Source organism: Cervus elaphus, chromosome X (assembly GCF_910594005.1).
Source record: "Cervus elaphus chromosome X, mCerEla1.1, whole genome shotgun sequence".
Classification (NCBI taxonomy): Eukaryota; Metazoa; Chordata; class Mammalia; order Artiodactyla; family Cervidae; genus Cervus; species Cervus elaphus.
Window position 1 is genome coordinate 43,945,406 of NC_057848.1, and position 25,098 is coordinate 43,970,503.

Below are 25,098 nucleotides of genomic sequence, written 5' to 3' on the forward strand. Positions count from 1 at the left end.
AGGTATGACTACAAATGGTGGAATTGATTCCACACACCATTCACCAAAAATAAATTTCATTACTTTTTAGAATATATAAATAAACCATGAAGACGAACTCAGTCTTAAACTAGCATAGTAATTGGATTGAGTCCTGCTTAGAGTTCCCTAAGGAGATCAAACCAGTCAATCCTAAAGGAAATCAGTCCTGAATATTCATTGGAAGGACTGATACTGAAGCTGAAACTCCAACACTTTGGCCACCTGATGGGAAGAACAGACTCATTGGAAAAGACCCTGATGCTGGGAAAGATTGACGGTGGGAGAAGGGGACGACAGAGGATGAGATGGTTGGATGGCATCACCAAACTCGATGGCTGTGAGTTTGAGCAAGCTCCAGGAGTTGGTGATGGACAGGGAAGCCTGGTGTGCTGCAGTCCATGGGGTCACAAAGAGTCAGACATGACTGAGCGACTGAAATGAACTGAGAGTTCCCTAGTGGAAGTCATTCATTTTTCAGCTTACATCAAACCTTGCTGAGAACTGTCTTAAAAAAAATTGAGTCATTATACATTCTATAATAATCAACACTGGTCAAATCCACACCCACTTGTGGAAGTCAAGCAGGATGAGGTAATTACTAGAATAAATTAAGGAGAGTTCAGTTTATACTAAGCCATTATAGTATATTGATAGAAGTAATCACACGACCTGAGTGAGTGATTTGCTAGTAATGATTCACTATTTGTCTCTTACTAACCTCCAGACCTTGACTATCTAGGACAAACCTAACGCATGGGCAGAAAGCCCTGCCTGACATACTATGATGAGGGTCAGTTCAGTTCAGTTGCTCAGTTGTGTCCGACTCTTTGTGACCCCATGTGAAGCATGCCAGGCTTCCCTGTCCATCACCAACTCCCAGAGCTTACTCAAACTCATGTCCATCAGGTTGGTGGACCATCTTCTGTCGTCCCCTTCTCCTCCTGCCCTCAATCTTTCCCAGCATTAGGGTCATTTTCAGTGAGTCAGTTCTTCCCATCAGGTGACTAAAGTATTGGAGTTTCAGCTTCAGCATCAGTCCCTCCAATGAATATTCAGGACTGATTTCCTTTAGGATGGACTGGTTTGATCTTCTTGCACCCCAAGGGACTCTCAAGAGTCTCCTCTAACACCACAGTTCAAAAGCATCAATTCTTCGGTGCTCAGCTTTCTTTATGGTCCAACTCTCAACATCCGTACATGACTACTAGAAAAACCATAGCTTTGACTAGTGGACCTTTGTTGGCAAAGTAATGTCTCTGCTTTTTAATATGCTGTCTAAGTTGGTCATAGCTTTTCTTCCAAGGAGCAAGCGTCTTTTAATTTCATGGCTGCAGTCACCATCTGCAGTGATTTTGGAGCCCAAGAAAATAAAATCTCTCACTATTTCCATTGTTTCCCCATCTATTTGCCATGACGTGATGAGACCGGATGCCATGATCTTAGTTTTCTGAATGTTGAGCTTTAAGCCAACTTTTTCACTCTCCTCTTTCACTTTCATCAAGAGGCTCTTTAGTTCTTCTTCACTTTCTGCCATAAGGGTGGTGTCGTCTGCATATCTGAGGTTATTGATATTTCTCCTGGCAATCTTGATTCCAGCTTGTGCTTTATCCAGCCCGGCATTTCACATGATGTACTCTACATAGAAGTTAAATGAGGGTGGACTTGTTTATTTAATCATTCCCCCTTTGCTTATCCTCCTGACCCCACCCCCTGTAATGAAGGCCCTCAGGGAATGTGGTCAGAGACGCGCGTTTAGGTGAACCACGTCCAGACTGTGCCCCTGTGCCCCTCCTGGTTTGACCTCCCCCAGAATTGAGCACACACGTGCATGGTGCTGTAGAGTGAGATTTACAGAGCATGTTCTAATTTACACCTGCCTCGGCTCCAGAGTCCAAGGCTGGGTGCCAGGTCCAGTATGATTCTTTGCAGACGGGCTGGCATGGTAGGCCCTCTTGCCAGAGCAACACCAGGTACTGCAAGCCCTTTGGAGCCCCTCGGAGCCCTTCCGCCTGAGTCTCCTAGGAGCCAGCACAGAGCTACACTGAGAACCTTCAGCCTCCCATGGTCTGGGCCTTCTATTCAGAATTCTTTGAACTGCAAAGCCAAAACCCAGTCTCTCCCTGGAAACATTCCTCTGGCAATAAGTCTGGCCTGAGCTATGCCTCACTCTGCTTTCCTGATCTTCCTGAGATGGACACACACAGTGTTTCCACCTGGGCCTCAGGCCCCTTTAGCTCAGGCTCCAACTCAGGGACCCAGCACCTGATACATACTTGCTTCTACTTACAGAGAGGTGATGAAAACGACATCCGATCCATCAATTACTACCCAGAGTCGGCTTCTTTTGACCTCCGCTACTACCCTTACTATGGCAAACTGACTCATGTAAGTCTGTACTCCCCTTTAGTCATTGCTGTCAGAAAGGGCTCAGAGACAGGGCTGACTGGGATCAATGAGAATTAGGGAGCAGCAGGTAGTAATAGCAATGGGGTGAACAGCTGCTGGCCCAGACCAGGAGTTCACTCCACCAATTTCTATCCCAACTGCTCCTTGCCAAATCTGAAGGAATCTCAAACATGGTGTGGCCTCACTCCTTCAGTTTACAGATAGAAAAATGAGGGTCCAGAGAGAGGAAGTGACTTGCCCAAGGTCACACAGCTAATGAATGGCAGAGCCAGGAGCAGACTAATCACTTACCATTGCACTCAATGATGCCCAAATAATCGGGTTCCTTTTTCTCCTGCTTGGAGTCTTGGGGCAGTGAAGGCTTCAACGCCATCATGGAGACTTAATAAATACTAGTTCTGGTTTGATTCATGGTCTGATACCCAGAGAACCATATCATGCTGAGTTAGAACTGGTTCTCCCCAGCGGACAGTCAGACAACTGACACTGACTTATGAGAGAAACGTGTCATTTTCCCCCAGTCCCAGGGCAGAGAGAGCATCTCAGTTGCTTCAGCCACCTGTGACTTGGCATCATGGGATTTACACAGTTCCCTTTGTGGAGTCTATTCCATCCTGCACTGACCATCCAATCACATCCATCCTACTGTCCTTCCCCACGCCCCCTCCCCTCCTCCCACTTAGAATTCATTGTTCTTCCACCTACAGGTTAACTACACCTCCCCGCTGGTGGCGATGCACTTCACAGATGTAGTGAAGAACCAGGCGGTGCCCGTGCAGTGCCAGCTGAAGGGCAAGGGCATCATAAATGACGTCATCAATGATCGTTTTGTGGGTAGGGTAATCTTTACTCTAAACATAGAAACCTAAGAACTTTGGGGGGCCACTCCCACCAGTTCTGTTTCTGTTTTATTTCACGTTACCCTGGTAGCACCTGAATTCTTTTCTTCAATCAGGACACAGCCAGATGGACACCTGAGACAGTAGACCATTTTTCCTTGCCTTTGACATATGTACAAAATGGCATTGTGGGAACTATTTGATTTTTAAAGGTAGTCTCTCCTGATGACAAATAGATGATATTTGTTTCCTTTTCCCCCACTTAAAACTAAAACCCGTACTTGCTGCTAGAAGTCTCATTGTAGTGTAAACATAGTATTTGATAAAATTCACAGTAGCCATGAAGGAGAATTTCTGTAACGATTATAAATTCATCATGTTTTCTAAAAATGTGTTGTTTTTAGAGGTGAGATTCCTCCCAACCAGGCTCATAACTAACCCTTTGTGTTAACCTGCCTGGCAAGGTCCTGCCCTGAGAATCACCAAGCAGACCAATCCAGAATACACCTAGGGCCACCATGCCCAGGGAACTCTGTGTCCAAAGGTGCTTGTGAAATAGGTCATGGGCAACTAAATACTGCTTCACCAACTAGATTATCTCCAACTGGAACAGAAGTCACTGATAACTGGATGTTGTTCTGGTATAGACCAGAACATAGACCTTCCCTACGACTTCTTTGGGGAGGTGAGGCCCAGTGCAACTAGGGTGAACACCTACCACATGGATGTGACTGTTATTAGATTCCTTGCTTTATGGTGTAGTCATCCAAAGGCAAATGTCCCCGCAGAAAGGTGGTCTCAGTTTCAGGCAAAGGAAAAGACAAGGATGATCTCCACCACCTAATTCTTCTCGGGTTATTTGTTTGACAGTAGTGTGATGTTCTTTGAGACCTCAGGGATGGATGTGTTGACCACCCTCACACCCTCTGCCACGCCTTTGGGGATTGAAGTCAGGGTCTCCCAGCCGATACATGGTAAGACAGAAATCTCCTGCCAGGCCACCCTATATTCAAGTCCCATTAGCCAGCTTTTCATTTTCTTAAAAAAAAAAATGGTACGAGGCAGATGTTTATCCAGGTTGTGGATCAGCCAGGCTGCTTTGTCTTATCTTTGGCCATTATGACCATTCCGCTGCTTGTCTCTACTAGGGGAAGGGCTGGGACCAGGAGAAAAAAAAAGAGAGTGTCAGAGAAAAGCATAGTGTCTCAGGGTCCAAAGCAAGCTTAAAGGCCACCTGGAAATATCCAGAGTCAGAATCTCCTCTACAATGTTTACCTTCTCCCAAAACAGGGAACTGACAGTTTGGTTGTAAGGACAAACAAGTAAGGAAGTAACTACAATATAGTGTGACAAGAGTTTTAATATTAGTATGTGGGAATGCTATGTGAGCATGAGGAAAAATAACTCAAGCTGAGAAAGTAGCAGAGGAAATTTCACATGCAAAGTCACAATCATGAAAGACCATGGTGTGTTTGGGTAACTGTGAGCAGCTCATGTAACTCGAATGTAAAGGGCTCAGAGCAACGGCAGGGAGGGGCAGTGGACTGGGCTAGAAAGGCATACAGGTACTGAAAGAGGCCTTTGAGTTTTATCCAGTAGGAGAAAAGGAGTCATTAAAGCATTTTATGGGCTTCCCAGGTGGCTCGGTGGTAAAGAATCCACCTGCTAAGCAGAAGATACGTAGGAGACACAGGTTCAATCCCTGGGTGGGGAAGATCCCCTGGAGAAGGAAATGGCAACTCACTCCAGTATTCTTGCCTGAAAAATTCCATGGACAGAGGAGCCTGGCGGGCTACAGTCCATGGGGTCACAAAGAGCCGGACACGAGTTAGTGACTAAACGACAACAAACAAAAGCATTTTATGCAGGGAATCTTTGTGATACTTACTTTTCAGAAAGAGCACTTTGGCAGCCACATTGTGAAGGGTGCATTGCAGAGGGACAAGACTGGGGAATGGGCAGTGAGGGAGAAGGAATCAAGAATGACACTAAGGTTCTGAGCCTGGCAAGAACCACTGGGATGGTGATACTGTCGATTAAGACTCGGAATACATGAGTGAGGCAGGATTGGAGAGGAAGGTGTTGAGATCAATTCTGGACATTTTAGGCTTGTGATTTCTACTTGTCAGACACTGGTGTGGAGCTGTAGATATAAGTGGGTTGGGGAAGAAGGAAATCTAAGAACAAAAGCAACATTTGCTTAAGTGAACTCTCCTAAGAAAGTCCGTGGTATTTAATCATGGGACTCTGAACCACTTGTGTAAACATCACAGCAATCTGGTATCTCAGGTAGTGCTTCTCTCTTGGCTTATGGCAGAAAGGACTGCTGCTGCTCTTTGGAATCTCCTTCCCACACACCTTTCCAACTCTTAGTGACAGTCAAGGGGAGCTGACTGCTATTAACAAGTGATTCAAAGACATGCGACAGCAGATCTGTGGAAAATACAAAAAACAACGCAACTGTCTCCCCTCAACTCCTTTCCTTACCAAATTCGACTTTCAAAGCTAACCTTTAAAAAGAAACCAACTTGAAGATAACAACTTGAAAACCTCCTAACAATCACCTCAAATGATCAACGTCTCGAGATTGAGTAGTAACAGATTAATAGAACAGTAGATCTGGAAAGGAACTTAGAGAGCGTTTAGTGAAAACAACCCGCATTGCATCTGACTCCAGGTCCAGTGCTCTTTCTACTCTGAGCTGCTGCTTACCAGGAAGTACCATCTTTTAAAAAATCAATGAATGATACCCCAAACATTTTAAAACATATGTCAAATTTGAGTTAGAATAGTTAACATTTCACAGGAATTCAACTGGTGCTATATATTATACATAATACATTATCCTGTTAAATACGTTGACTATTAAACAGACAAGGAATTATGAATCTTTTGTCATACAGTATTTCTCATTCAACGGAATCCATCATTTCCACAGTTTCAAAGCAATATTGAATAGAAGTAGAATACTTGGGAATGTCAGCCAGGACATTTAAAAATAGCTTTATTATACAGAACTGGATATTATAATATATTCATTAAAACTGGATTCTAACAATTGAAGAAATTTCCAGTGGATTAATTTAAATAGTCCACTAAATGGTGCTGTACCAGGATTTGATTTGTATACTATCTGTTGCATTGCGCTGGTTTTACTTGATTGTCAATGAGAAATACTACTTCCAAATGCCTTCATGATTTTTGTCCATGCTAGACTTAGGATTTTTTACTTCTTAGCCCTTGAAATTATTATTCTAACGTTACCTTTCTTAGGCACCTGTTTGCTGGGAATCTTCATGTAGAAAACATTAATATTGTCTTGGGGAGATGTTGACAGCAATAAATTAAAATAAAAAAGGAGTGTATGATTTCCTCTTTCTAAACTATACCACTGATTTCCCCACAGGAATATCGGGCAGACATGTGGGTGGAAAACTTGACAACTGACAGCCTATTAGTTTAAGACTTTTTTTTCTTCTCCCTCCCACCTTTTTTTCCCCCGACTCTTGGGATTCGGCCACAGGAGGATGAAACTAAAAGTTGTTCCATTTCTAAGCGTTTTTCCTTTTGCAACATTCATGCTCCAGTTTCTTGGAAGGCTATTTTGTCAGAGTAAACTGCCTTTCTTCATCAAGGTTGAGTTTCTGGTATAAATTATTCTGTTTGTTTGCATAGGAGAAGAACGCGACAAGAAACTTTGAGGCAGGGAAAAGGAACAGAAATTCAAAGAGAAACTGCAAGTTAAGTGACTTCAGGGCACATCTGACCACAGACTGTCTCCCAGAGCAAATCTCTAGTGGTAATTGCAGCTAAAGACAGAAATATTTCCATTCCCTTATTTGACTCGGAGGCTAGGCTGCAGTAGGAACCCCTTCTTTCTTTGCAAGCTGCCGTGGGCTAAGGTCTACTAGCAGATATGGTTTGAATAGGGGGGGGGGGGTTGTCTGTGATTCCAATGTATTTCCCCCATCTAGGTTCTGTGTTAGAGTCCTTTTTCCTTACTAATTTCAAACATGATAAAGCAATTTAACCAAATCATGCAGAAGTGTGATTTACCATGTGATTTTATCCAGGCAGAAAATAATTTTGGGTGTCTGTGTATGTACTGAGGGGTCTCACACCCTCAGTGGAGTGAGGAGTAGATGGAGGCAAAGGGCAAGGAAAATAAGAGTTGAAATGCAGAACAGCCCTGCCTACTTCACACAGTTCTTTAGTTGTAGGCTAGGAAAGAAGAAAAGCTGATAGAGGGATCTAAAAGTTTTAAGAAGGATGTGGTAGGCTCTCAATCTGACAGCCCTGTATTCAAGATATACTTCTCCACAGGCCCCTGATTAGGCATAGCATCAGTTAGGATTCCAATAAGAAATAGACAGCATGTTGACAAAATAGAATAAGTGGTAGAGGATTTATTTACAAAGAGATTAATTATAAATGTGTCAATGTAGGGAACCATAAAGAATAGCACAATAACCCAGGCTAGTACAAGCTAAACTCTTAACCTTCCCTAGGTCCTAAGGGACGGGGTTAGGAAGTGGTTCCCAAAACCCAGGACTGAGCAGGGTACAGCTGACCACCTCGAGAGAACTGGTGACCTTGCTAGAGAACTAAGCTATCTCAAGGTGACCTAGTAGGTAGGGAAACAGGAGAATACATACCTTGACTTAATCTTCCTCCCTCCTTCTGATCTCCTGCTGGTAATTCCCATTGCCCAAACCCAACCAAAAGTCAGAGGGCAAGTAAGCCCTCTGGTGTGGTCCATACAGGTCAGTCTCCCAAGGAAGAACGCACGGTGGAAAGGGGAGGGGGGACTACTTTGGAGTGTCAAACACAAAACATCTAGCACAGCCACCAAGATTTTGAGATTCTGAGCACAGACTCCTGGGAGCCTGGCAGAGTGCTAGAACCATCTACTGAACCGACTCCAGTGACTAGGGCATTTTGTCTTCATGCATCCTCTGCTCCACAGCCTTGGAGTCAGAGGCAGTAGGTTTTCCTATGATAGAAACTCTTTTCTCTGTTCTTTAATATTCATTCCCTTTTCCAGTTTCCTCCTTCATACTTTCCTAATCTGGTATCCTTTGGTATGTCATTTAAAACTCTTTTGCTTGTAAGTCACAAAACAAATGAATAAAAACTATCTCAAATAGACTTAAGGATAAAAAGAAATTTACTGAATCATATAACTAAAAAGTCCAGGTCCTGGTTACTTTGGTTTCAGGCATAACCAAATCTTGGAACTCTATTCATTAGGAAACAGTCTTTCTCCATCTCTCTATACTGCTTTCCATCATTCCCAGGCTCCACAAATCAAGATATGTACAATGGCTGCCAGCACTATCAGGCCTATGTCCTCAAAGGCTAATTTTCCTTTGAAAGGCTTCCCTGGTGGCTCAAACGGTGAAGAATCTGCCCACAATTTGGGAGCAGGCTTCCCCTGGGTGGGGAAGATCCCCTGGAGAAGGGCATGGCAACCCACTCCAGTATTCTTGCCTGGAGAATCCCATGGAGAGAGGAGCTTGGTGGGCTATACAGTCCATGGGGTCGCAAAGAGTTTGGCACAATTGAGCAACTTAACACTTTCACTTTCCCTTTGAAAAGGTAGCTTTCTCTTCCCTGATAGTTCAAGTAAAAATTCTGAGTCTCTCATTGGCTTGAATTGGATTCTGTGTCCATCCCTGAACCAACCTCTGTGGCCACAAAGAGAAACTTCTCTAGTTGGCCAGGCTTGAGTCACATGCCCAGCCCTGGAGCTTGGGGTGATATCAATACCACTCAGCTTGCCTGGAGTGAAAGTCAGGGAGAGGTGATCCTCCTGAGGAAAACTAAAGTGATTTTACCAAAGAAAGATGCATGAGTGGAAGTTAGAATAGCTGTCCACTGCATTTTGTCAGTGTCCTGTCAAATCCTACATCTACTTATGGTTGTTCCTGACAGTCCTTTCACTCTGGCATTTTGTCAACACCTTTGGCTTGGAAAAAAAAAGCAAGGTGGAAAGAGAGAGAAAGAAACCATCTTGATTTATTCTACTTTGTCTTTACCAAAGAGAATTCCATTATTTAAATCTGCATTCAAAGTCTGGCTTCCATAAAATGTTTTCTTCTCAGAATAGAATGATACAATCTTCATAAAAGTTATTAATAACTTGAATCATAAAAGTATTTGACTTGCATCTGAACAAATATGTTCACAAATAAGACACAGGATGAGGGTAACATCCTTTCCCTCCCCTCCAATCCTCTGACTGATGACATCATCTTGTATATAGAAAATCCAAGGAATTAAAAGACTATGACAAAAAAAAAAAAGACTATGACAGCTAGAGAATAAGTTCACTAAGGTTGCAAGATAAAATATCAGCACAAAAAAAATGATTGTCTTTCTCTGCACTAGTGGTGAACAAATCAAAAATGAAATTAACAAAACAATTCCATTTAAAATATTTAGGAAAAGGTTAACAAAACAAGTGTAAGACTTACACACTGAAAACTACATAATATTGTTGGAATAATGTATAATGGAAATAACCCCAATGTCCACCAACTAATGAATGGATAAACAAAATATAACATATCCATACAGTGGAATATTATTCAGGCATAAAAGGAATGAAATACTGATCCATGCCACAGCATGGATGAATCTCAAAACATTACGCTAAAAAAGCCAAACACAAAAGGTCACATGTTCATTTCATTTATATTCATTCATTTATATGATGTATCCAAAATAGGCAAATCCATAAAGACACAATACATCTGTGGTTGCCAAGAGCTGGAAGGAAGGGGAATGGAGAGTGCCTTTTAATAAGGATGAGAATATCTATCTACGTATCACTTATCTATCTATCTATCCATCTATCCATCTCTATATAGAGGAAGAGAAATTTCTGGGTCATATGGTAATTTTATGTTTAACTTTTTGAGGAACTGTCAGACTGTTTTCCAAAGCAGTTGCACCTCCATTTTACAGTCCCACCAGCAAAGTATGAGGGTTCCAACTTCTTTATATCCTTGCCAACACTTTTATTATTTTTTTCTTATTATAGCCATCCCACTGGGATTGTAGTGGCATCTTATCATGTTTTTTAAAAATATATATTTATTTGACTGCTCTGGGTCTTAGTTGCAGAATGTGGGATCTAGTTCCCTTACCAAGAATCAAACCCGGGGCCCCCTGCATTGGGAGCTTGAAGTCTTAGCCACTGAACCACCAGAGAAGTTCCCTTATCGTGGTTTTGATTTGCATTTTGCATTTCCCTGATGACTAAGGACAGAGAGCATTTCTTTTTCTTGTGCTCATTGGCCATTTGTATATTTTCTTTGGAGAGGTGTCTATTTAGATCCTGTGCTCATTTTTAGTTTGTCTTTCTACTCTTCATTTGTTAGGGTTATTTATATATTTTGGATACTAGACCTTTATCAAATACAAGATTTGCCAAAATCTTTGGAGCAAGTTGTGAACTCAGGAAGTGTGAGTCTTCCAACGTTGTTCTTCTTTTAAAAAAAAAAAAAAAGAAAGAAAAGGTTTTTTTTAGCTTTTCTGCATACCTTTAATTTCCATGTAAATTTTTTGACCTGCCTGTCAATTTCTGCAAGAAAGATTCTATTTCAATGGTTGCTTCAGAGTTAATAGCAGGTTTTCTCAATCTCAAAATTGTTGACTTTTTGGTCCAGGTAATTCTTTGTTTCAGGGACCATCCTGTGCATTTTGGAATGTTTGGCAGCATCCCTGGCCTCTACCCAGTATACATCAGTAGTATCCCCTTCAGTTGTGGAAACCAAAAATGTCTCCAGACATTCCAAAATGTCTTCCAGGGGTCAAAATCACCCCTGATTTAGAACCACTGGTTTAGAGTATATATCGTTAACATCATAATCTATCTTTAAGTTATTTCATACCACTTACATATTGTATATGAACCTTACCATAGAACCATATGTTCGACTTCTCCCCTGTGGATCTTTCTGCTGTTGTTATCATACATTTTACTGATTCATATATCATAAGCTGCTCAACACATTGTTATTATTTTAATTTAAACAGTAAACCATTTTTAAAGAGATTTCAGTAATAAGAAAAAATTATTATATATTTAATTATGTAGTTATATATTTTATACTGAAAATCTCTACCATTTGAATTGTTTAGACCATTTATATACTATGTGATTACTAATTTGGTTGTATTTAAATCTACTATCTTGCTATTTGTTTTCTGTTGGTCCCATCTGTTTCTTGTTCTCCCTTTCTTGTTTTTCTGTCTTCCATTGGAATTAATTGTTTTTAAAATGATTCTACTTTATTGACTTATTAGCTATTATTGCTTCATTTGTTTCTTGTGTGTGTGTTTTTAGACCTTGCTTTAGGGTTTCATTGTAGAAATCTTTATCACTCTCTACCTTCAAGTAATATTACACCAATTCATGTATAGTATAGGAACTTTACAATAATTAACTTCCATTTCATCTAAGTGCTATTTATCATGCATTTTTCTTCTATGTATGTTATAAACACCACACTTCATTGTTATTAATATTACATTTACTTTAACATATATCACTTCTTTGTTCTTAACATGACTTTTAATAGCTAAATAGCATTATGTACTATCCAGAGTATGGATGCATCAAAATTTATTTAATCAATTCCAAATTGTGCATTAAGGTTGTTACTTATTTTTTCTTGATATAAAAAATTAAATATCAATGAACATTCTTGTGCTAAAATCCCTTTGCACACTTCTGATTATTCCTCTAGGATATTTTTTGTGGCCAAAAAAATATATATACACAACAAAAAATTTGCCATCTTAACTATTTTTAAGTGTAGAGTCCAGTAGTGTTCAGTGAGTTCACATTTTTGTGAAACAGATCTCCAAAACTTTTTCATCTTACAAATCTTAAACTTTGTACCCATTAAACAGAAGCTCTTCTTTTCCCCTTCCTCCCAGCCTCTGGTTAACAAACATCCTACTTTATGTTTCTATGAATTTAGATACCTCATATAAGTGGAATTACACAGTATTTGTCTTCATGTGGCTGGCTTAGTTCACCTAGCATAATGTCCTCAAGGTTCATCCATGTTGTAACATATGACAGAATTTCCTCCCTTTTTAAGGCTGAATAATATTCCATTGTATGCATATTCCACATTTTGTTAACCCATTCATATGTTGATGAATATTTGGGCTATTTCTACCTTTTGGCCATTATGGATAATGCTCTTATGAACATGGGTGAACAAATAGCCTTTCAAGACTCTGTTTTCAATTCTTTGGGGTACACACCCAGAAGTGGGACTCTTGGATCATATGGTACTTCTATTTTTAATTTTTAAAGGAACGTCCGTATAATTTTCCATAGCAGTTGCACCATTTTACAGCCCCTTCAATAGTGCACAAAGCTTCCAATTTTTCCAAGTCCTTATCATCATTTGTTATTTTCTGTTTTGTGATAGTAGCCATGCTAATGAGTGTGAAGCAGCTCTGTGTTTCATTAGGGTTGATGCCTAGAGTTTTATTTTGTTCCGTTGATTGGGCCATGTTTCTCTGTTTCTTGTTAATTTTTTGCCGGGCTTTGGGCATTTGAAAAACCACCACTTCTCCCAATCTTTAAGCGCTAGCTTCTTGCAAGGGAAGACGTTCTTCAAGCATCGCTGCTCCAAGTTCTGAAACCTCTCAAACCTTTTCCGATCTCTTGCTCCCCCTGGTGTCTGCTTGCAGAACTACAGTCCTAACATGGTTGCCATTTCCTTCTGCAGGGGATCCAACCCAGGTCTCCCTCATTGCAGGCAGACGCTTTAACCTCTGAGCCACCAGGGAAGCCCATCTTTCTTCTCAGTGACTTTCAAGTCTATTTTCATGCGTTCGTGTCCGACTCTTTGCGACTCTATGGACTTTGGTCTCCAGGCTCTATGTGGTTCTCTGCACAAAAATACTTAAATGGGTTGCCACACCCTCCTCCAGGGGATCTTCCCAGTCCAGGGATCGAACCCATGTCTTTTATGTCTCCTGCATTTGCAGGCAGGTTCTTTACCACTAGCTCCACCTGAGAAGCCCAAACCTGCTCTCAGTGGCTTCCAAACCGTGGTGCTGGTCCCATCAGCGTTTTGAATCAGACAAGACAGAAAGTAGTCCCTCTGGCAGTCCCAGACAAGTCAGGATGTTGGACATATGTTCCTTTTTTATTCCTTCTGGGGGGAGGTGCTCTGCTATGGAGGTTTTCCTCCTGGTTACTCTGTACTCTGCTACACAGAGGGAGTGACATGAACGAGTAACCAAAATGCATGAATTTTCCTACTCTTTCACTGGAATCCCTCTTGGTTTTATTTTTTTATTTTTATTTTTTTTTAATTTTTTTTTCCCCTCTTGGTTTTATAAGGGCCTAGTTGCTGTAGCTTCTCAACTGGTCTCTAGAGTTTTCACAGAGGTATTCTGGTCTGTGTATTATTGTTAACTCAGTGTAACTCAGTGTCTCTGTGGGGAAAGGAGGGCCTGTAACTTCCTAGTCCACCATCTTGTTACCTTTGCCTGTATTTTAAATCAGGTTTTCTAAATCATTCAGTTGTAGAAGTTCATTATATATTCTGCATATTAACCCCTTATCAGATTTGTAAATATTTCTCCCATTCCATGAGGATTCCTTTTCTTTTCTTTCTTTTTTTTGAGGATTCCTTTTCAATCTGTGTTTTTAATGTGTCCTTTAATGCAAAGATTGTTTTCTTTAATGCAAAGATGTTTTAAATTTTGACATAGTGCAATTTATATATTTTTTAAAATTTGATGCCTGCATTTTTTTGGTGTCAAATCCAATAAATCATTGCTAAATCCATTCCTTTTAAATTATTTGTATTTTTATATTTAAAGTGTGTTTCTTGCAGGCGACTTACAATTGGGCCTTGGTTTTAAATCCAGTCTCTTAAAAAAATAAATAAATCCACTCTCTTGAGAATCTCTGACTTAATTGGGGTACAACTTCAGTGGTGTATTTGCCCCATTTATTCCTTTTTCTCTTTTTGCCTTATTTTTGATTAATTGCGTATTGTTTCTTATTTCACTTTTGCCTTTGTTGGTTTTATTAGCATTAGCTCTCTATTGTTATTTTAGGGTTGCTTTATCTACACTAGATTGTTAATATTAAGTCAATTTTATCTTAGGGATTTAAATAATAAGAAAAAATCATATATGTATGTATATCTCCTTATTGTAACAATTTCTAGTGTTCTTTATTCCTTTGTAGAAATCTACATTTCCATCTATCATTTTCCTTCTGCCTGAAGAAATCCCTTTAACACTTACAGTATGGGTCAGCTAATAATGCATTATTTCAGCTTTTGTATATCTGAATAAGTACTTCACCTTCTTTCTTGATACTGTTAAAAATATGACAACAGGTCACAAATGGAGTCACTTATGCTAAGCCTCACATCACCAAACAAAACTTAACTACAGTTTCAGCTTTCCCAAAAATGGAATATTAAACCAATCGGTCAGGAATTACCTGATCAGTACTAGTAAGGCAATCTTCCTGATAGACCCCTGCCATCCCCTAAAGGAAACTGACCTTGCCACAACGAATCTGTTAGCATAATTTCCTTGCTCCTGTTCCCTTCTGCCTATAAAAATCTTTCATTTTGTACAGTTCCTGGAAATGCCTTTCTACTAGATGGGATGCTGTCCGATTCATGAACCATTGAATAGAGCCAATAAGATCTTTAATTTTTACTGAGTAAAAATTGTTTTTTAACAATATTTTCACTGGGTAAAATTCTAGGTTGACAATCATTTTTTAATTTCAAGACTTTAAAGGTTTTGCTCCTCTGTCATCTTACATAATTTCTGTTATGAAATTTACTATCATCCTTTTATGTAACATGCCTTGATCTGGTTGATTTTAAGATTTTTTCGGGAAATTCCCTAGTGATCCAGTGGTTACAATTCAGTACTTTCACTGTCGTGACTCCAGTTGAAACCATGGTCAGGGAACTAAGAGCCTTCCTGCGAGCTGCACAGTGGGGTGAAAAAAAAAAGATTTTCTCTCTCACTCATGAGCAATTTAATCATATATGCCTTGGTGTAGTGTTCTTTAATATTTTGTGTGCTTGAGGTTCTTTGAGCTTCTTGGATCTGTGAGTTCATAGCTTTCATGAACTTTTGAAAGTTTTTACCAATTTTCTGAACTCCCTTTGAGAACTCCAATTACACAAATACAGTTTTACCATAGCTCAGTGATGCTTTGTTCATTTTTTTGGATGCTTTTTCTCCTGAGTGTGTCATTTTGGATAGTTTCCATTGCTATATTTTCAAGTTTACTATTTTTTTCTTCTTCAATGTCTAATTTACTGTTAGTCCCATTCAGTATATTTTTATTTCAAATTGCATAGTTCTCAATTTCATAGATTTTATTTGTCTTTTTATATTATACATGTCTTTACGACTTTTGAACATACAGAGTTATAGTTATAACTGTTTTAGTAGCTATAACAACTGTTTTAATGCCCTTGTCTGCTAATTTCAACATCTCTGTTGTTTTGGGGCTGCTTTTGATGGGTTGATTTTTTTTTCATCTCATTATGACTTACGTTTTCCTGCTTCTTTGCATGCCTAGCCATTTTTGATTAGATAACCAACAATGAGAATTTTAACTTGTTGAGTACTAGTTGTTTCTGTAATCCTACAATTATTGAAGCTTTTTCCTCAGAGACACTTAAGTTATTACAGGGAAACAGTTCAATCCTTTAGGATCTTGCTTTTATGATATTTTAGGTGGGTTGAGAGCAGTATTCAGTTTGAGTCTGAATATCCTCCACCACCTAGGCCAGAACCTCAGTATTCTACCCAATGTTCCATGAATTGTGAGATTATTACCAGTCTGGCTAAGGTAACAGGCACTATTTCCATGTTTATTTGTGTTCTAATCCTTTTTTGTGATTAATTCCTTAGCTTTGAGTAGTTTTTTCACATGTGAGCACATCAATACTTGAGAAGACCCTCTGCAGGTCTCTGAAGTTATATACATATATATACATATATGTATATAGTCTTACTCTGTCTTGCAAATACTGGCTGCCTTAGTGTCCCCCAGATTCTTCACTCCCTCTCCTCAACTCATGGAGTTTTTCAGTTTCTGCCTGATTCCCTCTCCTTATGCTATGTCCTGGAAACTCTCTCCAGACAGTATGCTGAGCAAACATGGGGATCACCTCATTTGTTTCCGATTTCTCAGGGATCACTGTCCTTCATTACTTAATGTTCAGTGACTTGAAAACCATTATTTCATATCTGGTGTCCATTTGTAAAAATGTAGTCATCTTTTTGTTTTTTTTTTCTTTTTTTTCCATTTATTTTTATTAGTTGGAGGCTATTTACTTTACAGTATTGTAATGGTTTTTGCCATACATTGACATGAATCAGCCATGGATTTACATGTGTTCCCCATCCCGTCATCTTTTTTGTAATAAGAGAGTAAATCCAGTCTCTACTATCCCGTCTTGGCCGGTAGCAAAAGTCTACCTCCTTTTTTGTTAAATTTGATTTCAAAGTATTTCAGTCAGGCTTAAATTAAACTAGTAGGACTACTCTGCGTGTGTGTATACATGTGCATACATGTGGGTGTGCATGTGAGTGTATGTGTGTAGTTTTTAAGGGATTTGTTATAGAGATTTTACCTTACACAATTGTGAGAACTAGTTAAGAAGTCTCTGTAACTTCTGTAACTTAAGAAGTCTCCTATCTTCACATCTGATGCTGGAACGTGAAGTCCACAGTGCAGATAGTCAGGAAGGCAAAATGGACGTAAATATGGGAGAGAACAAAAACAAACTGGACCTCACAAGCATGCGCTAGCATTCCCAAGGATGAACTGAAACTTGTGTCAGTTCTTGTTTCCTCTGTAGAGGCCAAGACACTGTCACAAAACTAAACTCACACACCTGACCCAGGACTCGGAAAAGTTACAGGAGAATTGACGGGAAGGTGGGACAGTTTCAAACCCAGTTGCTGTCTTGTGCCACTGAAGTCAGTCAGCAGAAAAAAACAATGTGTTCAAGCTACAAAATGGCTACTGCTTCCCTTCAATCTTCCAAGTCCCCTACAATAATCTCTCCTGTGTCCCACCCTAGCTGGGAAAGGAATTCTGGGAAATGTAGTTGGACCTAAACAAACTAACTCATTACCAATCTACTATGAAGTATTCTATAATTTAAGTCATTTCAGTGAATGAAATATTTTCTTCATTTCTAGTTATCCTCATTTGTTCCTAATACAAAGAAAATTTAACTTTTAAATATTTACTTTGGGGACTTCTCTGGTGGTCCAGTGGCTAGGACTCTGTGCTCCCAATGCAGGGGGCCCAGGTTCAATCCCTGGTTGGAGAAATAGATCCCACATGCCACAGCTAAGAGGTCACATGGTGCAACTAAAGAATTTGCATGTCACAAGTAAAGATCCTGCATGCTGCAAATAAGACCTGGCACAGCCAAATAAATAAATATATATTTTAAAATAAATAAACAAATGACCGAATAAATATTTACTTTGTATCCAGCAACCTTGATGATGTCATCAATCATATTAGTATTTATTACTGTCTCTTGGATTTTCTGGGTATACACTCACACCAGAAAAAGTTATGATTTTTTTCAATACTTATTATACTAAATCATTTTATTCCTTTATTGCATTGATTAGAATAAGAATATGTGGAAGAACAATTATAATAGCATTCCTGTGTAATTCTTGGTTATCTTGGAAATGTTTTTAGTGTTTCATTCTTCAGAATGATATTTGTTGTTTGTTTTTAGTAAGGAGCCTTTAGGTAGGTCTTTCTGTTCTTATTTTACCTTGTGTTTTTATCAGGGATAGTTACTGGATTTTATGAAAGCAATTAAAGTACACTATTAATATGATCCATGATGTTCTTCTTTAATTCATTTTGTTATGAATTACGAGTACAGGTTTATTTATACCGAACCACCTTTGTATTCCTTGAATATATCTAAAATGATAATAATGGATTATATAATATTTTCAACACTAAATCAGTTCAGAATTAACTGCAACTAACAGAAAGCCTAATTAAAAATAGCCTGTTAACCATAAAGACACTGAATTATTCAGCAACAGTGGAAGTGTAGAGCAGGTGTTTCCAAGGCTTTTGAGAGGCTGAATAAACTCATCAAGGACCCAGCTCTCTCATTTTTCCATACTGCTCTAATAAAGTCGAATCCCTTTTTCTTTTTTTTTATTTATTTTTTTATTTCAAAATAATTTTATTTTATTTTATTTATTTTTTTTTTATTTTTTTATTAGTTGGAGGTGAATCCCTTTTTCAATGTTTGACTGTTGACAGCTTTTAAGCTTCACCCTCCCTCTTCCCTTTGTGCCTCACATCTTGGTAAGTTGGTAAGAAAGCCTGGGTTCTCCTTTCTTTGGCACCAGCCACAGATTCAAACCCCCGGGCCCCAACCCATGGACAGAAACCTTCACTCCAGCCCACCACTCCCCAGACCACCATAAAAATCCCCAGCCAGGGCTTCCCAGGTGGCACTAGTGGTAAAGAATCTGCCCGCCAATGAAGGAGATGCGGGTTTGATCCCTGGGTCATGAAGGTCCCCTGGAGAAGGAAATGGCAACTCACTCCAATATTAAGAAAAGAAAAAAGAAAGAAAAAATCCCAAGCCAGTCTTTCTTTCCTTCCTCTCTCACATCATTTCAGATCAGTTTGAGATGCCTGCCCTGGTTGCCCCAGAAAGCCTCATTATGTAAGCAATTTCAGGGTTGACATCAAAACCAAATTTGGGGTGGGGGTCCATGCAGTCTCTGTAGGGTGTCCACAGTCAGCACTGTGAGCAGAATGCTGAGACAATGATCACCACCAGCAGGGGTGTGTCTTCTCTTGCTCTGGCTTGCTAACTGACTCTGATGCCTGCTGGCTAGCTTGCCCTTTGAGTTGTGCTGCACTGTGCTGCATTGGCTGAATCCTACAGAGCTCTGTTATAGATTTAACTAAGTCAGAAGTTTCAATAATTAATTGGCATTTAGAAGTACGGGATCAGAGCCCTCCTTAAAGTGAATGACCCTGGGTTGTGTGTCTTGGCCCAGGCCTATCTGTGTGTCTTAGAATGAATCATCTGTCTTGATTCCAGCCTAAGCTGTGACTAATGCTGTTGTTGAGTCGCTAAGTCATGTTCGACTCTTTGCGACCCCATGAACTGTAGCCCACCAGGCTCCTCTGTCCATGGGATTTCCCAGGCAAGAATAGGTTGTCACTTCCTTCTCCAGGGGCTCTTCCCGACCCAGAGAAGCTATATATATATATATAAAATCATACATCAATGTGAATCAGTCATAATTACAAAAGAAGAGAAGCAAAAGGCAAATGAAAAAGGGAAAGATACATACAACTGAATGCAGAGTTCCAAAGAACAGCAAGGAGAAATAAGAAAGCCTTCTTAAGTGAACAATGCAAAGAAACAGAGAAAAACAATAGAATGGGTAAGACTAGAGATCTCTTCAGGAAAACTGGAGATACCAAGGGAACATTTTATGCAAAGATGGGCACAATAAAGGACAGAAACATCAAGGACCTATCAGAAGCAGAACAAATTAAAAAGAGGTGGCAAGAATACAAAGAAAAACTATACAAAAAAGATCTTAATGACCTGGATATCCACAATGGTGCAGTCACTCACCTAGAGCCATACTGAACTGTGAATTCAAGTGGGCCTTAGGAAGCATTACTATGAACAAAGCTAGTGAAGGTGATGGAATTCCTTCCAGCTGAGCTATTTCAAATCCTAAAAGAGGATGCTGTTAAAGTGCTTCACTCAATATATCAGCAAATTTGGAAAACTCAACAGTGACCACAGGACTGGAAAACGTCAGTATTCATTTCAATTCCAAAGAAAGGCAATGCCAAAGAATGTTCAAACTACTGTACAATTGCTCTCATTTCACATGCTAGCAAGGTAATGTTCAAAATCCTTCAAGCTAGGCTTCAACAGTACATGAACCAAGAACTTCCAGATGTATAAGGTAGATTTAGAAAAGGCAAGGAACCAGAGATCACATCGACAACATTCATTGGATCATAGAAAAAGCAAGAGAGTTCCAGAAAAACATCTGCTTCATTTACTATGCTAAAGCCTTTGACTGCTGGATTCCAACAAACTGTAGAAAATTCTTAAAGAGATGGGAATACCAAATCACCTTACCTGCCTCCTGAGACACCTGTATTCAGGTCAAGAAGCAACAGTTAGAACGGGACATGGAACAAGAGACTGGTTCCAAATTGGGAAAGGAGTACGTCAAGGCTGTATATTGTCACCCTGCTTATTTAACCTATATGCAGAGTACATCATGCGAAATGCTGGGCTGGATGAAGCACAAGCTGGAATCAAGATTGTGGGAGAAATATCAATAACCTCAGATATGCAGATGATACCACTCTAATGGCAGAAAGCAAAGAAGAACTAAAGAGCCTGTTGATGAGGGTGAAAGAGGAGAGTGAAAAAGCTGGCTTAAAACTCAACATTCAGAAACCTAAGATCATGGCATCCAGTCACATCACTTCGTGGCAAATAGATGGCGAAACAGTGATAGCAGTGACAGACTTTATTTTCTTGGGCTCCAGAATCACTGTAGATGGTGACTGCAGCCATGAAATTAAAAGATGCCTGTTCCATGGAAGAGAAGCTATGACAAACCTAGACAGCATATTTAAAAGCAGAAACATCACTTTGCTGACAAAGGTCTGTATAGTGAAAAGGCTATGGTTTTCCAGTAGTTGAGTATGGATGTGAGAACTGAATCATAAAGAAGGCTGAGCACCGAAGAACTGATGCTTTTGAACTATGGTAATGGAGAAGACTCTTGAGAGTTCCTTGGACAGCAAAGAGATCAAACCAGTTAATCCTAAAGGAAATCAACCCTGAATATTCATTGGAAGGACTGATGCTGAAGTTGAAACTCCAATACTTTAGCCACCTAATGAGAAGAACTGACTCATTGGAAAAGACCCTGATGCTGGGAAAGATTGAAGGCAGGAGGAAAAGGGGATGACAGAGGATGAGATGGTTGGATGGTATCACCAACTCAATGGACATGAGTTTGAGCAAACTCCAGGTGATAGTGAAGGACAGGGATGCCTGGAGTGCTGCAGTCCAAAGAGTCGGACATGACTTAGTGACTGAACAACAACAATAATTAGGACTGGTTCACGTTGATGTACGGCATAGACCAACACAACGTTGTAAAGCAATTATCCACCAAGGGAAAAAAATATGTTATATAAGTCTTAAGTGAATAAAGAAAAATGTATAACTTTTAGTATTAATTATTAAAGACTTTCAAGTGAAAGAAGAATGAATGATGCCCCACTGTAGATTGTTGTGGCCTCAGTGCTGTGGTCCCACCCATTAAGGTTTCCATACTCAAAATTATTGAAACTACTGACTCTGTCCAAGCAAATGATAGATATTTTTCTGTAACAGATTTGACTAATACATTCTGTTCAGTCGCTATTTCAAAAGTCTCTCACCTGTAGTCTCCCTTCACCTCCTAATACATGATACACCTTTACCTGGTTATCTCTGGAGCACATCAACAGTCTTGCCATCGCACACAATCTTTGCAAAATGATCTTAACTGCATCCAGCTTTCTCCAGGGGCACAGATATGGCTTTATCCTACTCTGAGGCTATTCACTAGGCACATTTATTCAGGACGAACACATAATCACAAGGGAGCTCAAAAAGGGGGCTAGGCCATTGCCTCACACACAGTGCAAGACCCCACTACTTCCGTAAATTCCTGAAAATGATTTGGTAAATGGAGGACCCCTCCATACCTGACACTGTCAAGAAATAGTTATTAATTCTCAACTTCCAAAGTGTTGAAACAAGCCCAGTATCTTTTAGGCCTTTTGGGTTCTGGAGGTTACATACTCCTTATTTACAATTTTTCCTTTAGCCCATTTATGCAATTATTTGCAAATCAGCCCACCTCGAATGGAGCCCCTTCCAACAAAGGCTCTAGATTCTGTCAAAATTACAATACAACAGCCATTCTCAATAGCGCCCCTCGGCTAGACTCCTTTCACAAAAGAAGCTTTAGCAACCTTCTCTCATGCCTCCAGGCTCCTCTGTCCTTGGGATTTCCCAGACAAGAATACTGGAGTGGTTTGCCATTTCTTTTTCCAGGGGATCTTCCCTAGCCAGGGATCAAACCCGAGTCTCTGGCTTGGCAGATGGATTCTTTACTGCTGAGTCACTTGGGAAGCCCTCAGGCCACATAGAGTGCCATAATAAACTTCAATTAAATGAAGTGTCTTACACTTTTGTCACACTCAAACATTGGAGTAAATTATCATGAAGTGTCTGACTTCGCTTTTGGATGTTTGACTGCGGACAGCTTTTAGGCCTCCACCCTCACTCTCCCCTTGTACCCCCTCATCTGGGAAAGCTAAGAAGAAAGCCTCACTGCTTTCTCCCTTGGTGATGGCAAGAGTTTCAGACCACAAGCCCCCACCTACACACAGGAACTGTCACCACAGCCCCGACTCTAACTACAACTAAAATCCCCAGCCAGTCTTTCTTTGCTCTCTCAAGCCATTTCTGGACCAACTCGGGAGCTCTGGCTGTTCTCCCCCAGAAAGCTCCTTAATAGAATAAACATTTTTCAAACCCTCTTACTGTGCATGTGATGTCATCAGTCTGGACATCTGGACCAAATCTGGGATGGAGGCTCACCTTACATGATGGTCACAACATATGTCTGCCATGTCTCCCCTCCTGGTCTCAAGGTAACTGCTGCAGCTGCAAACAACACAACCTCATACTGGCATCCTAAGGATGAGGGCTCGTTGGTAAAAGGTTTTCACTTTATTGGTCCTCTATCTAATCACAAAGGAAAATCTTTCCCTGAAACTCCCAGCAAATTTCCTGATATATCTCACTGACCAGCACAGGGTTACATGTCCACCCCTAAGTCAATCACAAGACCCTGCCCAGGGTTCATATGCCACTGACTAAGCAATGTAGAGGTTCTATTAGCAAGGAAGAAAGTAAGGTTTGCTGTCATAGGAATGTTGATACTGTCCATTTTCAGATATGTAGGATTTTGCAGATGGGTCAGTATATTTATACAATATTAACTTGCACACTATTTTTCTGATTGGCTATTAGCTTTATCAGCTTCACAAAATGAACTGGGGAGCTGCCCATCTTTTTCTATGCTGTGGAATATGTATCTTTAACCTACAATATGCATCTTTAATATACCTTTGCTGCTGCTGCTAAGTCGCTTCAGTCATATCCGACTCTGTGCGACCCCAGAGATGGCAGCCCACCAGGCTCCCCCATCCCTGGTATTCTCCAGGCAAGAACACGAGTTATTATACTCCTTCATATATAATGCAAGAATCTCACGACAAGGAATTGTTCTTGGATATGAACCAAAAGTAACATATAAATGGTACAATCTCTTTGCAGCTGTATTTATAAATAAGATGGGTCAATAGTATTCTTTTTGGTACTATATTTTTGTCATCAGATATTATATGATAATGGCTATACGAAATGATCTGGGGGAGTTTTTCCTATTTTTCTATGGTTGAAATGGCATACATCATAATTACCTGGTTTTAAAGGTTAAATAGAAATTAGCACAGAATCATTTTTGTGCTTTTAATAACTGACTATACTATAACTGTGTATTTATAAATTGGAGTGCCCTGAGACTCAGTCCTCTGTTTTCTATTCTCCTCTCTCCCTAGGAGATCTCATTCAAGTCCTTGGTTGTTAAGTACCATCGATTTCTTCCCTGTGCTCCAAATCTGTATATCCCAGAAGGCCTGCTTGATATCTCTAGTCTGGTCACTAAAAGACATCACAAACCACATCTCTGAAACAACTGCTCAAACTTTAAAACTAGGGGTCATCCTTGTCTCCTTTCTTTCCTCTCAATCTTTACAATCCCCATCCAAACAATCTATAATATCTGTCAATTTTACTTTCAAAAAGTGACTCTATATGTGTTCAATAGCTACATGTTAAGGGAACAAAAATGTATGGATCTTAAGTTTAAGAGAGATGTCTAGGTTGGGAATACTTCGACTTGTGGTTAAGACTCTGCACTTCCACTGCAGGTGGTGCGGGTTTGATCTCTGGTCAGAGAACTAAGATCCCACATAAGATCCCATATGCTGCACAGTGTGACCAAAAATAATAATAAAATAAAATAAATTTAAAAAAAATAAAATTGTGGGATTGGGCCAAGATGGCAGAGTAGAAAGACCCTGAGCTCATCCCCTCTCACAGGCATATCAAAATTACAATGATTTACAGCACACCTATCAATGAAAAAGCTCAGAACCTACAAGAAAAGATAATCTACAACTAAAGATATAAATAAGAAATCACAACAAGAGGGGTATGAAGGGTGGAGTCCAATATAGTCAAGTCTCATCCCCCCAAGTGGTGACCTACAAAAGGGAGAATAATTATAACTGCAAAGGTTCTCCCCAAGAAGTGAGAGGTCTGAGCCCAACACTGGACTCCCCAGTCCAGGGGTCCTGCACGGGGAAAGATGATCCCCTAGAAGGTTTGGCTTTGAAGGCCAGCTGGGCTCAATTTCTGAAGACGAAGAGGACTGGAGGAAATAGACTCCACTCTTAAAGTGGGCACCCAAATCTTACATGCTCCGGGACCCAGGGCAGAAGCACTAATTTGAAAGGAGCCTTGGTCAGACCTATCTGCTGATCTGGAGAATCTCCTGGAGAGGCAAGAGGCAACTATATCTCACCCTGGGGACACAGACCCTGGTGGCAGCCATTTCC

General features: G+C 40.0%; 1 protein-coding gene and 1 non-coding gene across 6 annotated transcripts in view; both read left to right on the top strand.

The window, feature by feature from the left end:
- The window catches only part of ATP1B4 (ATPase Na+/K+ transporting family member beta 4), a 38,476-nt gene extending 14,117 nt beyond the window's left edge, over nucleotides 1–24,359 (top strand). For 2 of the 5 annotated variants that reach the window (XM_043896359.1, XM_043896357.1), the window contains exons 7-9: nucleotides 2,311–2,406; nucleotides 3,135–3,261; nucleotides 6,673–6,728. In XM_043896359.1, the coding sequence (XP_043752294.1) occupies nucleotides 2,311–2,406; nucleotides 3,135–3,261; nucleotides 6,673–6,713 (264 nt within the window). In that variant the 3' untranslated portion in view covers nucleotides 6,714–6,728. Of the gene's footprint in view, nucleotides 1–2,310; nucleotides 2,407–3,134; nucleotides 3,547–6,672; nucleotides 6,729–24,036 lie in introns of those variants that run through there. The other 3 variants (XM_043896362.1, XM_043896358.1, XM_043896361.1) reach the window with 2 other exon arrangements.
- On the top strand, nucleotides 17,566–17,638 carry TRNAG-CCC. Its single transcript has one exon. It is a non-coding gene; the product is annotated as a tRNA-Gly (tRNA).
- Nucleotides 24,360–25,098: the final 739 nt, after the last annotated feature.